Raw genomic sequence first — 21,502 nt, 5'->3', positions numbered from 1 at the left:
GAAATGGCAACCCACTCCAGTGTTCTTGCCTGGAGAATCCCAGGGACGGGGGAGCCTGATGGCTGCTGTCTATGGGGTCGCACAGAGTCGGACACGACTGAAGCGACTTAGCAGCAGCAGCAGTATAGTCTGAAGTCAGGAAGCCTGAATCCTTAGCTTTATTTTTCTTTCTCAAGCTTGCTTTAGCACTTCAGGGTCCTTTGTGTTTCCAAAAATTTTAAAATTTTTGTTCTAGTTCTGTGAAAAATGCTATTGGTAATTTGATAGAGATTGCATTGTGTCTGTAAATTGCCTTGGGCAGGGAATTTGTTTATTTTATCTAAATTGCAAAGTTATTGGTATAAATTTGTCTAAAATATCTTTTTTTAAAAAATATCTGTAGGATTGTTAGAGATGTGCTTCTTTTATGCCTGCTAATTTGTATTTTTTCCTTTCACTTTTTTTTTCCTTTCACTTTCTTTTGCCTAGTCTTGTTATGTTTGTCAATTGTTTATTTCCAAAAAAAACAGTATTTGGATGTTGATTTTATTTTTCTATTTTGTGTTTTATGGATTTCTACTCTTATTTTTTAATTATTTTTATTTCCTCCTCCTCACTTTGGCTTTAATGTGTTTTCTATTAGTTTTTTAAGGTAGAAGCTTAACTATTAATAATAGATCTTGAACCTTTCTTCTTGTTTAAAGTTGTAAAATTTCCTCTAATACTTTATCTGCATGGTATAAATTATTATATGTCATGTTTTCATTATCTCTTATTTCAAATTATTTTCCATCTGATTTCCTTTTTAACTCATGAACTCCTTATAAGTGAATTCAAATTCCAATTTCTTGGGGATGGTCTAAATACTTATTATTACTGAATTCTAGTTTAGGTCTGTTGTGGTCAGATTCCATACTTTGTATAATTTCAACCCTATGAGATTTATTGAGACTTTTTTGGCCTATGCTCCATGTGCTCTTGAAAATAACATAGAAATCTATATTGATTAGGCCAAGTTTGTTCAGATCAGATCAGATCGGATCAGTCGCTCAGTCGTGTCAGACTCTTTGCGACCCCATGAATCGCAGCATGCCAGGCCTCCCTGTCCATCACCAACTCCCGGAGTGCACTGAGACTCACGTCCATCGAGTCAGTGATGCCATCCAGTTATCTCATCCTCTGTCGTCCCCTTCCCTCCTGCCCCCAATCCCTTCCAGCATCAGAGTCTTTTCCAATGAGTCAACTCTTCGCATGAGGTGGCCAAAGTACTGGAGTTTCAGCTTTAGCATCATTCCTTCCAAAGAAATCCCAGGGCTAATCTCCTTCAGAATGGACTGGTTGGATCTCCTTGCAGTCCAAGGGACTCTCAAGAGTCTTCTCCAACACCACAGTTCAAAAGCATCAATTCTTCAGTGCTCAGCCTTCTTCACAGTCCAACTCTCACATCCATACATGACCACAGGAAAAACCATAGCCTTGACTAGACGGACCTTTGTTGGCAAAGTAATGTCTCTGCTTTTGAATATGCTATCTAGGTTGGTCCTAACTTTCCTTCCAAGGAGTAAGCGTCTTTTAATTTCATGGCTGCAGTCACCATCTGTAGTGATTTTGGAGCCCCAAAAAATAAAGTCTGACACTGTTTCCACTGTTTCCCCATCTATTTCCCATGAAGTGGTGGGACCGGATGCCATGATCTTCGTTAATGTTGCTCAAATCTACTCTAATGTTACTGATTTTTTGTCCTCTATTTTCCTGTGTCCATACTCTTAATCAAATAGATTCATTTTGGATACTGAGTATTTTATTTTTGGAATTTCAATTAATTCTTTTTTAAAGTTTTCATTCTTCCCCTGAATTTCTCAATTGTTCCTGCATGTTGTTCACTCTTCCTATATATTTGTTGCAGCTGTTTTTAAGTCTCTGTTTGTTGTTTCCAACATCCATTCACTCTCTGTGTCTGCTTCTGTTGGCTATGGGTAGCATTTTGCTGACTCTTTGTCTTTACTGTCATTTTTTATATTTTATGCTGTCCATTGTATATAAAGGACTTCCTTGGTGGCTCAGATAGTAAAGAATCTTCCTGCAATGCAGGATACCCGGGTTTGATCCCTAGGTCACAAAGATTCCCTGGAGAAGGGAATGACTACCCTCTCCAGTGTTCTTGCCTGGAGAATCCCATGGACAGAGGAGTCTGGCGGGCTACAGTTGCAATCCATGGGGTTGCAAAGAGTCGGACACAACTGAGCAACTAAACACAGCACAACACATTGTGTATAAGAAAATCAGAAGTAATTAATATTTACCGATAGAAAGGAGCATGTCCTTTCTGTCAAACTGCTAAAGTTGGAAAATGTGGTCAATCTAATCTGTATGTTAATTTGCACCTGATTTGCTTGGGTGTTTGAGATAGGTCGGAGAAGGCAATGGCACCTCACTCCAGTGCTCTAGCCTGGAAAATCCCACGGACGGAGGAGCCTGGTGGGTTGCAGTCCATGGGGTCGCAAAGAGTCGGACATGACTGAGCAACTTCACTTTCACTTTTCACTTTCATGCATTGGAGAAGGAAATGGCACCCCACTCCAGTACTCCTGCCTGGAAAATCCCATGGATGGAGAAGCCTGGTGGGCTGCAGTACATGGGATCGCAAAGAGTCTGACACGACTGAGCGACTTCACTTTCACTTTGAGATAGGTTCTACTGTCAAGGAACTTACAGTGTGGTAAGAGAGACAAACAATAAATAGAGGATTTTAAATATTCATGCTAAATGCTTTTGTCCCAACCAGGAAGTTCAGAGAAGGCTCACTGGAAGGGAGATGAATATGATCTTGCAAGATAAAGTAGAAAGGGCAGAAATGAATATACTGACCAATACTGAACTGTACACTTAAGAATAGTTAAGACGATACATTTTATGTTATTGTGTCAGATCAGATCAGATCAGATCAGTCGCTCAGTTGTGTCTGACTCTTTTCGACCCCATGAATCCCAGCACCCCAGGCCTCCCTGTCCATCACCAGAGTTCACTCAGACTCACGTCCATCGAGTCAGTGATGCCATCCAGCCATCTCATCCTCTGTCGTCCCCTTCTCCTCTTGCCCCCAATCCCTCCCAGCATCAGAGTCTTTTCCAATGAGTCAACTCTTCGCATGAGGTGGCCAAAGTACTGGACTTTCAGCTTTAGCATCATTCCTTCCAAAGAAATCCCAGGGCTGATCTCCTTCAGAATGGACTGGTTGGATCTCCTTGCAGTCCAAGGGACTCTCAAGAGTCTTCTCCAACACCACAGTTCAAAAGCATCAATTCTTCGGTGCTCAGCCTTCTTCACAGTCCAACTCTCACGTCCATACATGACCACAGGAAAAACCATAGCCTTGACTAGACGAACCTTTGTTGGCAAAGTAATGTCTCAGCTTTTGAATATGCTATCTAGGTTGGTCCTAACTTTCCTTCCAAGGAGTAAGTGTCTTTTAATTTCATGGCTGCAGTCACCATGTGCAGTGATTTTGGAGCCCAGAAAAATAAAGTCTGACACTGTTTCCACTGTTTCCCCATCTATTTCCCATGAAGTGATGGGACCAGATGCCATGATCTTAGTTTTCTGAATGTTGAGCTTTAAGCCAACTTTTTCACTCTCCACTTTCACTTTCATCAAGAGGCTTTTGAGTTCCTCTTCACTTTCTGCCATAAGGGTGATGTCATCTGCATATCTGAGGTTATTGATATTTCTCCCGGCAATCTTGATTCCAGCTTGTGTTTCTTCCAGTCCAGCATTTCTCATGATGTACTCTGCATATAAGTTAAATAAACAGGGTGACAATATACAGCCTTGACGTACTCCTTTTCCTATTTGGAACCAGTCTGTTGTTCCATGTCCAGTTCTAACTGTTGCTTCCTGACCTGCATACAAATTTCTCAAGAGGCAGATCAGGTGGTCTGGTATTCCCAACTCTTTCAGAATTTTCCACAGTTTATTGTGATCCACACAGTCAAAGGCTTTGGCATAGTCAATAAAGCAGAAATAGATGCTTTTCTGGAACTCTCTTGCTTTTCCATGATCCAGCAGATGTTGGCAATTTGATCTCTGGTTCCTCTGCCTTTTCTAAAACCAGCTTGAACATCAAGAAGTTCACGGTTCACATATTGCTGAAGCCTGGCTTGGAGAATTTTGAGAATTACTTTACTAGCGTGTGAGATGAGTGCAATCGTGCGGTCGTTTGAGAATTCTTTGGCATTGCCTTTGTTTGGGATTGGAATGAAAACTGACCTTTTCCAGTCCTGTGGCCACTGCTGAGTTTTCCAAATTTGCTGGCATATTGAGTGCAGCACTTTCACAGCATCATCTTTCAGGATTTGGAATAGCTCAACTGGAATTCCATCACCTCCACTAGCTTTGTTATGGTGTATTTCCCTACAATTGCGAAACACAGAGTAAGAAGGGCATTTCAGGTAGAGAGAATGTCATGATCAAATTGTCATCTAAAAATTGACCCATAGTATGATGATATATATATATAGTCTTTTCTAATGTCTGATTAATTATTTAAAATTGTATATTTACCTTCTTTTTTTCTCTCTTCTTCTCAGAGTTGGGTATCAGAAATTAAAAAAGAAGATGATAAAATACACTTCCATGAAACTGAAACATTTCCAGCAGTGGAAGATAATTTGCCTCCAGTTCGTGGTTCAAACAGCCATCTTCATGTTGCCAAGGTATACCTTTTTGGTGTGGGGGGTAGGTGGTAAGGGAGAAAATTGTTGTTTATTAAGAACATTAGCTTGGTTTAATCATTGTAGCCAAAGTGTGGTGTCCTCTGGGCAGCTGGAGATTTTTTTCATTGTGATCCTGTGTTTTCACCTTGTTGAGTAAGCCTCCCCTGGAGATCAAAACGAAACAGTATTTTCCTTTGAAGAACTTGCATCTTGGGTTTACTGCTTCCCTTATTTTTATTTTTTGACTGTTCTGTCTCTTCTACTCTGACAAGTTTTGATGAGTACTTAAGATCCAGTTGAGTATGTAAATGTTTCAGGGGATAATTTTATGTATCCAGTAGAGGTACAGTGGGAATTGTTTGTATAATTAAATATGGATTTAAAGCATTAAACAGATGGATTAATCTGTTTAATTAATCCATTAAATCCATGGATTTCAAGCAGTTATATATGGCATTTCTCTGTTTAGCGCATCCCCCTCCCCCATCCCCAGCCCCTCACGGTTATTTCTGTGAGACTGGTCCCTATTTTGCCATGCAGGGCTCTCCTTTCTAATGCATGGTTTCCATAGAGAAGGGGCCTGTTGGAGTTCCAGGTTCACTTAACTTCCAGTTAAAACTGAGCTTCTTGGTGTCTACCTGACCCTGATATTACAGATCCCAGCCCTTATCTCCAGGGGATTTTGGCTTGAATCATACATTCCATTGCCTCTGCCCTCCTTTTTTCCCTGCTTTTTTTCCCTTTTATTCTTATCATCTCTAAGAGGATGGTTACCTAATTGTCTTCATTTTGGGTTGAGTCATTTTTGTTTTTCTCATTTCTTCTTTGACTTCTCAGTTTTATTTGAAAAATATCCATAGCCCTTCATCACTCTGCTCTTTGGTAATTTACCTTCCTGGATCTTTTTACTCCTCATTAGGAATTACTCAGGTAACTGAGGTACACAGTAAATAAGTATAGTAAGGGTAACACTATCTGTAATCAATGAATTCGTATTTATTGAACCCTCATTGTGTGCCTAGACTGTATCCTGAAACTATAACAATGAATAATATTTCCTCCGTGTCCTTACTGTAGTCCAGTAGGAGTAGACAGACTAATGTGGTTCTCAAAGTATGGTCCAAGGATGCTGGTTATCCCTGAGATCCTTCTAGGGGATCCATAAAGTCAATGTTATTTTTAAAACTCTTTTATAAAATAATGCTTTGTCTCTTTCACTTCATTGACTTTTGCCCTAAGGGTAAAAGTTTAGTCATTAAGTCATGTCCAGCTCTTTGTGACGTCATGGACTGTAGCCACCAGGCTCCCGTGTCCATGGGATTTCCCAGACACAAATAATGGAGTGGGTTTCCATTTCCTTCTCCAGGGGATCTTCCTGACCCAGGGATCAAACCCACTTCTCCTGCTTTGGCAGGCAGATTCTTTACCCCTGAACCACCAGGGATGCCCAAAACGTGAATTAAGGCGGTGGCACTGATTAAACTAGTGGTCATTGTTCGCTCCACTGCTATTATGCACTCATAGTAAGAAATTCCTATTTAACTTAAAAATGTCTTTGATGAAACAACAAAAAATGTATTCTTTTTGTTATATATGATACCTTGAAGACATATCTTTTTAATATTCTGTGTGACAAAATGCAGACTTCACAGAAAGCACTTCACTGTGAAATGAAATATGATGATCATCATAAGAAAACCCACTTGTGTGACTGACTGTCAGCCGAATTAGCAACTTTTTCCTGGAACAACTTTTACTTGAAGAGATGACTGACAGACCAGCTATGGTTATTCAGAGTTCAGTTTTTGGCAGACATTTTCTTATAAATGAATGAAATGGTCTGTCACTTCAAGGAAAACAATGAATGGTATTAGTTGCCAGTGGTAAAATCTGAGCTTTCAGGTGAAATTCACAGTACTTCATATTCTTAGGGGGCTCTCAGATAGATGCTTATGATAAAAAAAAAATTTCCCCTTAGGGTAGACACTTAATGACTTTTATGATGAGCTCTGTGAGTAGTTTTAATTTTTTTTTAATTGAGATATAGTTGGTGTATGGTATTATACAAGTTATAGGTCTTATAGTAATTCACAATTTTTAAAGGTTTACTCCATTTATAGTTAATATAATATATTGGCTGTATTCCCTGTATTTTACAGTATATCCTTGTACCTTATTTATTTTGTACATAATAGTTTGTACCCCCTAATCCCCACTTTCACCTTCTCTCTCCCTACTGGTAACCACCAGTTTTCTATATCTGTGAGTCTGTTTCCTGTTTGTTATATTTATTAGTTTGTTTTATATTTTGTATTCCACATACAAGTGGTATCATATAATATTTGTCTTTCTCTGCCTGACTTATTTCACTTAGCATAGTAGCCTTCAAGTTCACGAATGTTGTTCCATGAGGCAAAATTTCATTCTTTTTTATGGCTTAGTAGTATTCCATTGTATGTATATGCTACTTCTTGATTCATTCATCTGTTGACAGACACTTAGGTTGCTTCCAGATCTTGGTAATTGTAAATAATGCTGCTGTGAACATTGGGGTGCATTTATCTTTTCAAATTAGTGTTTTCATTTTATTAGGTTGGTGCAAAGGTAATTGCAGTTTTGCATTGTTGAACTTTGCTGTTTGATATTGGAATACAGTCTTAAATGTGGTTATATTATACATCATTTTAATTTGAATTTCTTGCTTTATGTTTTTTTGCTAGTGACTTATTTTTGTTGTTTGAGACCCCATGGACTGCAACATGCCAGGCTCCTTGTCCTTCACCATCTCCCAGAATTTGCCCAAGTTCATGTCTATTGAGTCAGTGATCCTATCCAACCATCTCATCCTCTGTCACCCTCTTCTTCTTCTGCCTTGTCTTTCCCAGCATCAGAGTATTTTCCAGTGAGTCTGCTCTTTGCATCAGGTGGCTAACATATTGGAACTTCAGCTTCAGTATCAGTCCTTCCAATGAGTATTCAGGGTTGATTTCCTTTAAGATTGACTGGTTTGATCTCCTTGCTGTCCAAGAGACTCTGAAGAGTCTTCTCTAGCACCACAGTTCGAAAGCATCAGTTCTTCAGTGTTCTGCCTTCTTCATGATCCATCTCTCATATCCATACATGACTAATGGAAAGACCATAGCCTTGACTATATGGACCTTTGTTGGCAAAGTGATGTCTTTGCTTTTTAATACAATATCTAGGTTTGTCATAGCTTTCCTGCCAAGAAGCAATCATTTTCTAATTTCATGGTTGCAGTTATTTGCTGTTTATTTTACTCAGTTGGTAAAGAATCCACCTGCAATGCAGGAGACCCTGGTTCAAATCGGGTATCCACTCCAATATTCTTGGGCTTCCTTGTGGCTCAACTGGTAAAGAATAAGCCTGCAATGTGGGAGACCTGGGTTCTAGCCCTTTGTTGGGAAGATCCTCTGGAGAAGGAAACGGCTACCCATTCCAGTATTCTGGCCTGGAGAATTCCATGGACTGTGTAGTCCATAGGGTTGCAAAGAGTCGGACACAACTGAGCAACTTTCACTTTTTCATAGAAATGATGTTAGACAAAGAGCAAATTCAAGTGACTTTTTCATTCAAGTTCAAAATGGTTGTTAAGCAGCGGAGACATCTGACAACATCAGCAATGCACTTGGCCCAGGAACTGCTAATGTACAATGCAATGGTAGTTCAAGAATTTTTGCAAAGGAAAGGAGAGCCTTAAAGATGAGGAGCATAGTGGCCAGCCATTGGAAGTTGATGATGACCAATCGAGAGAAATCTTTGAAACCGATCCTCTTAAAAACTACATGAAGAACTCAATGTCAACCATTCTACCGTCATTTGGCATTTGAAGCACATTGGAAAGGTGAAAAAGCTCAATAAAGTAGGTGCCTCATGAGCTGACCATAAATCAAAAAAATTGTTCTTTTGAAGTGTTGTCTTTGCTTATTCTACACAAACCACAACGAGCCATTTCTTGATCAAATTGAGGTGTGCAATGAAAATTGGATTTTATATGACAACTGGAGATGACCAGCTCAATGGCTGGACTGAGAAGAAGCTCCAAAGCACTACCCAAAGTCAAACTTCCACCAAAAATAGGTCATGGTCATGGTGGTCTGCTGCCTATCTGATCCACTACAGCTTTCTGAATCCCAGCAAAATCATTACATGTGAGAAGTATATGTTCAGCCTATTTATGAGATGCACCAAAAACTACAATACTTGCAGCTGGCATTGGTTAACAGCAAGGGCCCAATTCTTCTCCATGACAACCAACGCTTCAGAAGTTGAATGAAGCGTCCGCAATATTCACCTGACCTCTTGCCAACTGACTACCACTCCTTCAAGCATCTAGACAACTTTTTGCAGGGAAAACACTTCCACTACCAGCAGGGTGCAGAAAGTGCTTTCCAAGAGTTTATCAAACCCTGAAGCACAGATTTTTATACTGCAAGAATAAACAAACTTATTTCTCATTGGCAAAAAAAATGTGTTGATTGTAACACGTCCTATTTTGATTAATAAAGATGTGTTTGAACCTAGTTATAATGATTTAAAATTCACAATTCAAAACCACAATTACTTTTGTACCAACCTAATATTTGGTAGGAGAAGGCAATGGCACCCCACTCCAGTACTCTTGCCTGGAAAATCCCATGGATGGAGGAGCCGTCGAAGAGTCGGACATGACTGAACAACTTCGCTTTCACTTTTCACTTTCATGCGTTGGAGAAGGAAATGGCAACCCACTCCAGTGTTCTTGCCTGGAGCATCCCAGGGAGGGGGAGCCTGGTGGGCTGCTGTCTATGAGATCGCACAGAGTCGGACACGACTGAAGCAACTTAGCAGCAGCAGCAATATTTGGTATATACCCTGGAGTGGAACTGCTGGATCATATGGTAGTTCTATTTTTAGTTTTTTGAGAAACCGTCATACCGTTTCCCACAGTGGGTGCACCAATTTATGTTCTTATCAACAGTGTACAAGAGTTGTCTTCTCTCCACATCTTTTCCAACGTTTGTTGTTTCTGGTCTTTTTGATGATAGCCATTCTGACAGGTGTGAGGTGATATCTCATGGTTTTAATTTGCATTTCCCTGATGATTAGTGACATTGAACATCTTTTCATGTGCCTGTTGGTGATCACCATGAAAACTTTAACAGATATGATTTTTAATTGTATAATGAAATATAGGAATATTTGGAAGACCTGTGTTAACCCCTAATGACCAGTGTATAATATTACAGAATTGTGCTTGTGTATCCATTCAGATGATTTCAAATGATGATTTTTAAGAAACTATTTTTAGCTGTTGTTTGCTTTCCTCCCATTCCCTTCTGGTGCTTGCAGTGGGCATGTGCCCTGGGTTGAGCCACTTAATGACACAAAGCTAGGGATTGGTCAGTGATGGCCCATAATGCAAACTAGCTAATCAGAGTCCTTCCCTGGGATTTCTCTAACTAAAGATGGGGAGAAGAGTCAGTCTCCTTTTCCCTTCTGATTGGGAAGCCGGTGAGGTTATAATCCTAGACTGAGTGTAGCCACATTTCCTACTGCATAGAGAAAGCAAGCAATCGGGCAGAGAGAAGCAGAGACTTCTAGGGAAGAGAAGACAGGTGGAGAGAGGAAGAGCTATAGAGAGAGGGTATATGAATCCTTTATCCAGCAATATCCCAGCCCTTTCATCCATTTGGTTACATAAGCCAGTAAATTATTCTTTTTAAACAAAATTAGTCCAACTTGGGTATCTGTCATTGTAAGCAAAACAGCTCTAATACAGCAAACTAGCTATTTCTTCAATGCCTAGGTTTTAAAAGAATGAATGATAGTTTCATATTTTTTCATTATAAGAAAATCAATAATAATCACATTTCATACATGTAAGTTTTAAAGTTTTACATATGTACCTAAAGTCCTATTCATCACTCTCATAATTAATCTGCTGTGTATTATTATGTTAATAATTGTAATACTGAAACTGTCCTATCTTCAAGGGTAACTTATTCTTATCCATTCAATTCATGTATCTTAAGCCAATACTTCACCTTTATATGAAAATATGCTAATCTTATATTAAATATTTCATAAAATATAATTTTATTCTTTTAGGAAAAGAATTCTAAAAGTAGACCAGCTAAAAAGAAAATTCCGAGAGATTATGCAGAGTGGGATAAGTATGTTTTATATTTCTTTATATAAAATTGTCAGTAAAAATTCACTGTCATAAAATACTGTAATAACTCCTTAATTATTTTAAACCTGAACATATCAAATGTAAGTTATGTCAGTAGAGTACTAAGAGTATTTGGATTAAGCACTCTTGATTTTGTTTCTTCATTAAATAAAAAACTATGGCATCCTTTTATTTATGAGTAACCAAAAATAACTAATGCAATATTTACCCATCCAAAATAACAGATTTTTAAATTAAGATAAATTAGTCACTACTATAATAACAAAGTTCTGCACAATTTAGGGCTGATTAAAATTTAAGTCCTCGCTAAATTCTGTGTTTTTTAGGAAAAAATACAAGTGACATCTAATACAAACCTACCATATATTTTTGGAATATTATTTCTAAAGGCACAGTGATACAGATACAAGAGTACCAATAATAAGTTTTATTCTCTTGTTTGTATTGAGCTTTTTCCTAGTTTTTTATTATTTTTCATTTAAGATTTGACGTGGAAAAAGAATGTGCAAAACTTGATGAAGATAAAGAAAGAACTGTAATAAACAACAAATCACATTTGTCTAAAATTGAGACAAGACTAGATACAGCAGGTAATGGGGGGAAAATAGGAATGATTTAGTAGTCTTTACTGGAGAAGGCAATGGCACCCCACTCCAGTACTCTTGCCTGGAAAATCCCATGGATGGGGGAGCCTGGTAGGCTGCAGACCATGGGGTCGCTAAGGGTCGGACATGACTGAGTGACTTCACTTTCACTTTTCACTTTCATGCATTGGAGGAGGAAATGGCAACCCACTCCAGTGTTCTTGCCTTGAGAGTCCCAGGGACGGGGGAGCCTGGTGGGCTGCCATCTATGGAGTCACACAGAGTCGGACATGACTGAAGGGACTTAGCAGCAGCAGCAGCAGTAATCTTTACCTTTTTTGAATGATAATAAAAGCTGTTGACCCAAAGACATTCTCTTTAAGAGCTGTATATTTCCATAAAAAGTTTATGAATTTTCTCCTAGGGCTGATCACCTCTAACAAATTCCATTCTATCCTTAAACTTCTTAATTTTATGAGTAATAATAGTTATGATACTTAAGTGTAATAAGACTTAAAAACATATGAATATGTAAACCTATTTTGTTTTTACCATGATTCAGTTTTCATTCCCTTTTTCAAATCTTTTTTGTCCAAATCCTTCAAATTTCTTTTCCTCAAAACAAAAAGATGGAGCACTTTCTGTTCACTTGAAGTCCACAGGTACATAGTACCTTTAAAGTAAAGCAAAACAATTATTGAGAAATCTAAACCTTCAAAAATTCTGAATGATTAAAAAGAATAGAAATATCATAAACTTAGGAAACCTTTTATTTGCTTTATTTGTTTTTATAGTTTTCTGCTTCTGTTAAAATAAGCATTTTTGGATTTAAATTTGGAAAATTCTATCAAGTTATATTCTTACTTACAGCAGATAACATTTATTTATAGGTCTAACTGAAAAGGAAAAGGTTTTTATGGCTACGCGTGAAAAGGAAAAAGGAAATGAAGCTTTTAAGTCAGGAGATTATGAAGAAGCTGTAAAGTACTATACTCGGTGAGCAGATTTTTGATGTGGTTTAATCTTGTCATTTAAAAAATGATAGTGTTTGATTGTTGAAATGATATAAATAAGCTAAATAATGTGTCATAATCACTCGATATATGGTACTTGCAATTTATCATATATTCACTTGTGTTTAGCTCAGACAGTAAAGAGTCTGCCTGCGATGCAGGAGACCAGGGTTCGATCCCTGGGTCAGGAAGATCCCCTGGAGAAGGAAATGGCGATCCACTCCAGTATTCTTGTCTGGAAAATCCCATGGGTGGAGTTTGCAGGCCACAGTCCATGGGGTCACAAAGAGTCGGACACGACCGAGTGACTTCACTTTCATTTTCACTTGTGTTTGCCTTGTTTTCTCGATACTTTTCTTAAAACTCCAAGCTCCCACTCCACTCCCATGTTTGACAGAGTTTCTAACATTACTATTTTACAGAGGAAATAGAAGCTGTCTGGATGGAACTCAACAGAAAGTTCATTCAGGATAGAGGTTAAAAACTCAGGTTCTGTAGTAGACTGCCCGGCTCTAGTATTTTATGGTACTACCTCCCACCACAGGGCCTTTGCATATATGGAGCCTCTGTCTAGAATACTCTTTCCTCTACTTGTTATTTAGTTAATTCTAACCTATTATCCAGATCTCAGCCCATGCCTTACTTCTTTTGTGAAGTTTTCCTTTACTTCTCAGACCAGGTTAAACCTCCACCCAACTCAATCACCGCTCCAATGCCCCCCACCCCCGCCACTGCCAAATTTGCAAACCCATATAGTAATTTTACCTCTTTGTAATATCTGTTGGAGGTATGATTCAAATTTGTGTGATCTGGCACTAACTGGACTATAAAGTCTGTAAGATTGAGCCCACTTGTCATTTTTAAAAATACCACTGGACCCCTAATGCCCAGCCAACACCTGGTTCACAGTACATGTTCATTGTATGCTTGTACGAATGTATGAAGCTCTTATAGTCTGTGAAAAATAAACTAATTTCTTAAAATACTGTTATAGACAAACTGTGCTTATAGAACCACGAATGCTATCTTATTAATAGAACTAAATGCTGTAAAATTGTGCTTCCACCTTTGGAAGAAGTTTTTGGTTTTTTTTTTTTTTTAACATTTGTGTCTCTAAACTGTTGAAGTGAACATACAAAGTAAAGAGAATATTGAGGTATCATTCATTCAGTTCAACCTCCGCTGTTTGGGCAGGTGGATGTCAGCTCTGGTATTGTTTTCTCTCTTCTTATAGATTTCCACCAGTGGAGAATCTCCTGCCTATTACAGGGAACAAACTTTTTCTTGTCTTCCTCTTTGAAGAAATCATAGAGGTGAAGAATTAAAGCAGCATAGTGCAATGGTTAAGGGAACTCACATTGCCACTTTTCAGACCTTGGGTAGATTTTTCACCTCTTTTGTCTCAGACATCTCAATGTGATGAGACTATAATAGTGCCAACCTCAGAGCAGCTGTGAGGATTAAATAAAACAAGATGCTGAAAGGCAGGGTTACATGATGGTAAAGAGAACAGGTGCTAGAGTAAAGCACTGAGGTCTGAACCTTAACTCTACCATTTTCAAGCCTGTGGCCTTGGGCATGTTACTTAACCTTCCTGCCCCATCTGTTTTCTCATCTGTAAGATTGGGAAAGCAGTAATTCCTCCTCTGTGCGTTATAATGAGGATTGAGTGAGTTTAATGTTTAGTGTCTGGCAGGTGGGAGGTACTCAGTGTCAGGCTCTTGTGTTATTTATTCTTACATGTATTTTCTATGTTTGATTGCTACCCAACCATGTGATTTATTTATATTCATCTTTAATGATCTTGTGGGGCTTCCCAGGTGACTCAGCAATAGAGTATTTACTTGCCAATGCAGGAGATGTGGGTTCGATCCCTGGGTTGGGAAGATGCCTAGGAGAAGGAAATGACAACCCACTCCAGTATTTTTGCCTGGGAAATCTCCACTAATGACCTTAATAAATGGACACTCTGTGAGTTTTCTGTTTTTATCTTATATTGTAATTCTGGATTTAGAAGATTCAGTGTACCAATACCCTTATCATTCCTATATTTAGGAATACATTATTTTAAAACTATATAGAGAGTATTTATTTATTTGACTGCACTAGGTCTGGAAAATCCCATGGACGGAGGAGCCTGGTGGGCTGCAGTCCATAGCGTTGCTGAAGGTCGGACACGACTGAGCGACTTCACTTTCTCTTTTCACTTTCACGCATTGGAGGAGGTGGCAGCCCACTCCAGTGTTCTTGCCTGGAGAATCCCAGGGACGGAGGAGCCTGGTGGGCTGCCGTCTATGGGGTCGCACAGAGTCGGACACGACTGAAGCGACTTAGCAGCAGCAGCACTAGGTCTTGGTCGAGGCAGGCAGCGTCTTAGGTCTCCACTGTGCCGTGTGGAATCTTTGAGTTGCAGTATGTAGGCTCTTAGTTGCAGCATGCAGGATCTAGTTCCCCGACCAGGGATTGAACTCCCTGGCCCACTGGATTGGGAGCATAGAGTTTTAGCCACTGGACCACCTGGGAAGTCCCTAGCAGATTATTCTACAACATTTCAAATCAATTTTATAAGCAATAGCCAGGTAGGTTTAAAATTATTCTTTTCGTTAATTATATTGCATTAATACCCTTAGTGTAAAAAAACTTACTCTCTTAAGGTCTGTATTCCTCAATTACTACTGCTCTTTTCTGTTTCCTTCAATTAAAATCCTTTGGTAAGATTATGATTATTTCCTAAGAGTTAAATCTACTTTTAGATAACAGACTAATTTGTGTCTGTTAACACGATAATAATTTAACAAAGGGTATTAGTTGTGGTTGATCACTATTTGCTTGTGTTTTTTTTTTAACTAGGAAATTGTCCCCAAAGAGTAAAAAAAAGAAAAAAAAAATTTGATGTTAACTAAACTGGCTTGTTTTGAGGAGATATGTGTGGGTATTTAAGGGTGGCTCAGATGGTAAAGAATCTACCTGCAATGAGGAAGATTTGGGTTTGATCCCTGGGTTGGGAAGATCCCCTGGAGAAGGGAATGGCTACCCATTCCAGTATTCTTACCTGGAGAATCCCATGGACAGAAGAGCCTGGCAGGCTACGGTCCATGGGGTTGTAAACAGTTGGACACAACTAAAGCGACTTAGCAGCAACAATACGGGTATTTAAATGATCATATCACTTCTAAAGCCAGAATAAATTTTAAACCTTTTCACTAGAAACTTAAGCATCTGTCTAAACATTGATTTAGTAGTTTGTAGAATTTTATGGTATTACTTTTGACAGCCCATGCTGTGTTAATTTGCTGGGGCTGCCCTGCAAACTCGGAGAAGGCAATGGCACCCCACTCTAGTACTCTTGCCTGGAAAATCCCATGGATGGAAGAGCCTGGTAGTGGGGTCGCTCAGAGTCTGACACGACTGAGTGACTTCACTTTCACTTTCCACTTTCATGCATTGGAGAAGGAAATGGCAACCCACTCCAAGAATTCTCCAATTCTTGCCTGGAGAATCCCAGGGACAGGGGAGCCTGATGGGCTGCCGTCTATGGGGTCGCACAGAGTCGGACATGACTGAAGCGACTTAGCAGCAGCAGCAGCAGCCCTGCAAACTGCCACAAACTGATTGACTTAAACAACAGAAATGTATTCTCACAGCTCTGGAGGCTAGAAGTCTGACATCAAGGAGTCTGCAGGGTTGGTTTCTTCTAAGGCCTCTCTCCTTGGCTTGTCTGTAGCCATCTTCCCTCTGTGTCCTCAAGTGATCTTTCCTCTGGGTGTGTCTTCTTATAAGGATACTAGTCATACTGGATTAGGAAACACCCTCATGACCTCACTTTAACTTAATCATCTCTTTCAAGACTATCTCCAAGTGTAGTGATATCCTGAGGTGCTGGGGGGTGGGACTTCAACCTACCAATTTGAGGGGACGCAATTCTACCCACAACATGAGCTGTGATTGTTTTAGCTTCTAACTTTAGCTGAGTTTCTCCATTTTATGTTTTCCTGTCATTTGCTTGTTGACATTAATGTCTCTTTCATACATTTTACCACAATAAAATATTAAAAACTTTTTAAAAGTGTCTCTTTTACAGGAGCTTATCCGTGCTTCCCACCGTAGCAGCTTACAACAATCGTGCTCAAGCAGAACTCAAACTGCAGAACTGGAACAGTGCTTTTCAGGACTGTGAAAAGGTCTTGGAGTTAGAACCTGGGAACTTAAAGGGTAAAAAGTATTCATAGAATACCTTTAAATTTGCTGCACCATCTGTTGAAGGTCATCTGTAGATACTCATTATGTTTACACTGCTGCTAAGTCACTTCAGTCGTGTCCAACTCTGTGTGACCCCACAGACAGCAGCCCACCAGGCTCCCCCGTCCCTGGGACTCTCATGGCAAGAACACTGGAGTGGGTTGCCACTTCCTTCTCCAATGCATGAAAGTGAAAAGTGAAAGTGAAGTCGCTCAGTTGTGTCCAACCCCCAGCGACCCCATGGACTGCAGCCTACCAGGCTCCTCCATCCATGGGATTTTCCAGGCAAGAGTACTGGAGTGGGGTGCCATTGCCTTCTCCAATGTTTACACTAAAAAAAATTCAAATAAACTCAAATTTCTATATGTGAATCATTACCTTCCTCAAGTTACTTTGCATTTCAAGTTTAACTTCGGATTTAACTTTTTCATTACTTGCACTGATGTAGCTAGTAATCCCAGATGATTGAGCAAAGTGTACATGTTTTTGTTTTTACTTCTTTTTGGCTGCACTGGGTCTTCATGGCTGCCCGCAGGCTTTCTCTAGCCGTGGCGAGTGGGGGCTACTCTTCGTTGTGATGCGCAGTCTTCTCACTGCGGCGGCTTCTCTTGTTGTGGAGCAGGGGCTCTAGAGCACGTGGGCTTCAGTACTTGTGGTGCATGGGTTTAGTTCCCCTCAGCCTGTTGGATCTTATTTCCCCAACCTGGGATCAAACCCACGTTCCCTGCATTGGCAGCTGGATTCTTAACCACTGGACTACCAGGGAAGTCCTACATGCATTTTTAGAGAAATATCTCACGCTTGCATTTGAGCTGTAGTTTGTGGGGTTTTTGTTCCCTTTCAATTTTAAAAAAATTGTGGTAAAATTGACATAGCACAAACTTTTACGATCTTAGTCATTTTTAAGTACAGAGTTCGGTGGTCTTAAGTACATTCATATTGTTGTGCAGTCAGCTCTACTGTCCACCTGCAGAACTTTTTAAATCTTGAAAATGTACCCATGAAACAGCAACTCTTTATCCTCTCTACCCACCCCAGCCTCTGGCAACTACCAGTCTACTCTCTGTCTCTGTGATTTTATTATCCTAGGTACCTCATACAAATTAAATCATACAGTATTTATCTTTTTCTGACTGGCTTATTGAACTGTATCTTTTTATCTAAAAAATAAATTTAAATATGATTTTTAAATATTTATTAATAAGCTCACACCAGAGCTCTAGAACGTTCCACCAGCTGCTTTTTGGGTTTTCCACCTAGATGTCCATAGACCATTTGAAATTAAGTGTGTCCAAAGCTGACTACACCTCCCCACCAACACCCGCCCTCCATTCTGCTTTCCTACTGTACCTTCTTATGGTCCAAGCCTGAAGTATGCAAGTCAGACTCTGCTCTCCTTTTCTGTTACCAAGGAGTCATTCCGAAAGGGAGAGGCATAAATTATAATAGATTCATTCTATTTCTAAATACTATGGGTTCAGATAAATACAACCACTTACTTTTTTTCCCACATGCCTACAAACACGGGTGGGCAGAAACCATGGTGTGCTGAGGACGGATCCTGGTGCATCAGCCCGACTGTCATCGGCATGGATGCCCTCCCTTCCCCAGTAAAGTTCTTCTTTGCTTGTATGTTGTCTCTATCACAGCATATGGGTGGGGTCCTAGCTTTAGGCAGGTGCCCGGTCTCCACACGACCACTGTGCCAGGCCCTGTGCCATGCAGTACATATATTAACTCCATTACTTTTCACAACAGCTCAGTAACGGTGCGGGGACTGTTTTTAGTGGACTTGCCAGGTGGCTTAGTGATAAAGAACCCACATGCCAATGCAGGAGATACGAGTTTGATCCCTGGGTTGGGAAGATCCCCGGGAGAAGGAAATGGCAACCCACTCCAGTATTCTTGCCTGGGAAATCCCAAGGACAGAGGAGACTGGCGGACTGCACAGCCCATGGGTTCGAAAAAGAGTTAGACATGATTTAGCAACTAAACAACAACAGCTGTTACTAGCACACTCATTTTACAAAAGGACAGGGACATACTGAGGGACTGAACAACTCACCTAAGATCACCCAGCTGGTAAGTGACAGAGCCAGGACTTGACACTGGATGACACTCCAGAGTCCACATTCAACCACTGTGCTACTCTTCTGCACTAGAATGGTCTTCTGTTTTCATTTTTCCCCATTTGAATAATTTCTTAAGCACCAGAATCTTCACTATATAAAAAAACAAGTTTGACAGAGCCAAATCTAGTAATCAGTATGGCCATAAAACATTAAGAATTCTTAGATTTTCTTAAGAGGATAAATATCATCCTCTTTGAAACTTTATTTTTAACTCAAAAATTAATTGTTCTAAATGCAGCATAGTATATGGTTATAACCTGAAGCAGAAAATGGACATTAGTGGAAAAATTGGTGAAATCCACATAAAGTCTAATGTTTAGTTAACAATATTTCTTAGTTTTGGCAAATATATCATAGTTATGTAAGATGTTAGCCTTAAAGCTGGGTTGGGGTATATGAGAACTGTCTGTATTAGCTTTGCAACTTTCTGTAAATCTGAAATTATTTCCAAAAATAAAGAGTTTTTTAAAATGGTAATTGTTATATCATGAATATTTCTTTATGGACAGTTCCTTCTGAAATCTGAATAGGAACAGTAATAGCTCAATTTGTACTTATGCTATAATTTTGTTTATATTAATGATGAAATGATTTATCCTCTAGATCTTCCTGGCTCATTCTAAGACTAAAATCAAACTAGCCAAATTTATGTTTTAAAATAGTGTTATTAAAATAAATCAGATATAAATTACAGAATCAGATATAAATTCCAGAATTACAAAGCCTGATACTTTTCAAAATCATGGCTTACTACACAAAGTTCTCTTATGACATAATTAATCATGATTCATTTTAGTATTAAAAATTATCAAATTAGATGCTGTAACCTTCAAAAATTCTCTGATACAATTTACCAAAGTGTGCAATTTCTGAACTTAGCTGGACTTAAACACCAAGATTCTCTGTGTTCCTATTCATTTTAGATTGCTATAAAGACTTCACTAAGGACCCATATTCTGAGTTAGGTGCTTGGTTATTAATATAAATACCACATTTAAATGAAAGGCTTTTTAAGTTTTCAGAAAGTAGAAATAATAGTCATGATGATTATAAGGAGGAACATATTATTATTTAGTGAAGAGCTTCCCAATATTGTAGCACAGCATGGTGCCTTCAAAGGGTTAAGATGTGGAGTCTCTCAGCCTTGGGGGAACTGGCAGAGCCTGGAGCTGTCAAAGGGCCAGGCTGTTGGAAGGGACAGTTTTTTATTGCAGCCTCTTCTGTTTGACCTCAGGATCATTTTCTGTATTTGTAAGAATCTTAAAATGGGTCTAGTTTGCACAATTGCATTCTAAATTCTTCCCCTTGAAGAATGTGTCATAATCAGAATGCCACATGTTAAAAAAATATAACTTTTATTTTGGTAAATTTTCAGCTCTTCTGCGCCGTGCCACCACATATAAGCATCAAAACAAGCTCCAGGAAGCTATAGAAGACTTGAATAAAGTACTGGCTGTTGAACCTGATAATGAGTTGGCCAAAGTAAGTACAGAAAGCAATCCCTCACCTAATTCTATAGTTTGCTTTTTCTGGGTTTATGTTAAGATACCAGCCTTGCTGGATAAATGATATTGAGGAATGAATAGGACACAACTTTAAATAGTAGATACATCTCAGACACCCCCCGGTGTTAACATGTATTTGAAGTGAAAGAAAGCAGACTCTTAAATTGTCCAAAATCATTAACCTACTCCTAAAGGATAAATAATTTTCTCTTTCCTACAGCATTGTAGGCAATCCTTTTCTTTGAGCCAATTTCAGTTTATTATGCAGGGTGGTGTAGAAGTTCCTAGTAGGATTAGGCATGAGCTTAATGGCCATAAAAGAGTGTTTCTTCCTTTAACTTGTATGGTAAGCATAGCATCATTGACAGTAAACTGACTCAGATATGTACTTAGGGGATCTGTGTTCAGACCTAGAGAGTGGAGGTAAGTGTCAAAAACTATGAAGGGTCTGAGACTTTACCCTATTTAAAACTTACAGGACTCCTGGGTCAGGCACAGAAGACTTTGTTACTCATGGCATGGCAAGCCAATGAGCCAAGGCGTCCCTGTTCATCACCAACTCCCGGAGCTTGCTCAAACTCATGTCCCAACATCCATATTTTATAATGTTGTTGTTGTTCAGTCGCCCAGTCATGTCCAACTCTTTGTGACAATTTGGCTCCTGGAGTTTGCTCAAACTCATGTCCCAACATCCATATTTTATAATGTTGTTGTTGTTCAGTCGCCCAGTCATGTCCAACTCTTTGCGACAGTTTGGCTCCTGGAGTTTGCTCAAACTCATGTCCATTGAGTTGATGCCATCCAGCCATCTCAGCCTTTGTTTCCCCCTTCACCTCCTGCCCTCAGTCTTTCCCAGCATCTGGGTCTTTTCCAGTGAGCTGGCTTTTCATATGTGAAGGCTGAGATGGTTGGATGGCATCAGCTCAATGGACATGAGTTTGAGCAAACTCCAGGAGATAGTGAAGGACAGGGAAGCCTGGAGTGCTGTAGTCCATGGGGTCACAAAGAGTTGGACATGACTGGGCGACTGAACAACAACAACATTATAAAATATGGGTGTTGAGTTTTCTAAATGTGAGACCCCTCAGCTGTGACACAAACCCACTGAGTGTGTAGTACCTATCTGGGCCTTCTGCTGCCCCCAT

The 21,502-nt window shown here is 39.4% G+C and overlaps 1 protein-coding gene across 2 annotated transcripts in view; it reads left to right on the top strand.

Moving 5' to 3' along the window:
• SPAG1 (sperm associated antigen 1) overlaps nt 1–21,502 on the top strand; it is an 87,046-nt gene that overhangs the window by 13,746 nt on the left and 51,798 nt on the right. The window contains exons 4-9 of one of the 2 annotated variants that reach the window (XM_070802846.1): nt 4,566–4,691; nt 10,800–10,864; nt 11,368–11,474; nt 12,359–12,464; nt 16,563–16,693; nt 20,228–20,334. In XM_070802846.1, coding sequence (XP_070658947.1) covers nt 4,566–4,691; nt 10,800–10,864; nt 11,368–11,474; nt 12,359–12,464; nt 16,563–16,693; nt 20,228–20,334 — 642 coding nt within the window. The remainder of the gene's footprint in view (nt 1–4,565; nt 4,692–10,799; nt 10,865–11,367; nt 11,475–12,358; nt 12,465–16,562; nt 16,694–20,227; nt 20,335–21,502) is intronic. The other variant, XM_070802847.1, reaches the window with a different exon arrangement.

Source organism: Bos indicus, chromosome 14 (assembly GCF_029378745.1).
Source record: "Bos indicus isolate NIAB-ARS_2022 breed Sahiwal x Tharparkar chromosome 14, NIAB-ARS_B.indTharparkar_mat_pri_1.0, whole genome shotgun sequence".
Lineage (NCBI taxonomy): Eukaryota > Metazoa > Chordata > Mammalia > Artiodactyla > Bovidae > Bos > Bos indicus.
This window is presented reverse-complemented; position numbering and strand designations above follow the sequence as displayed.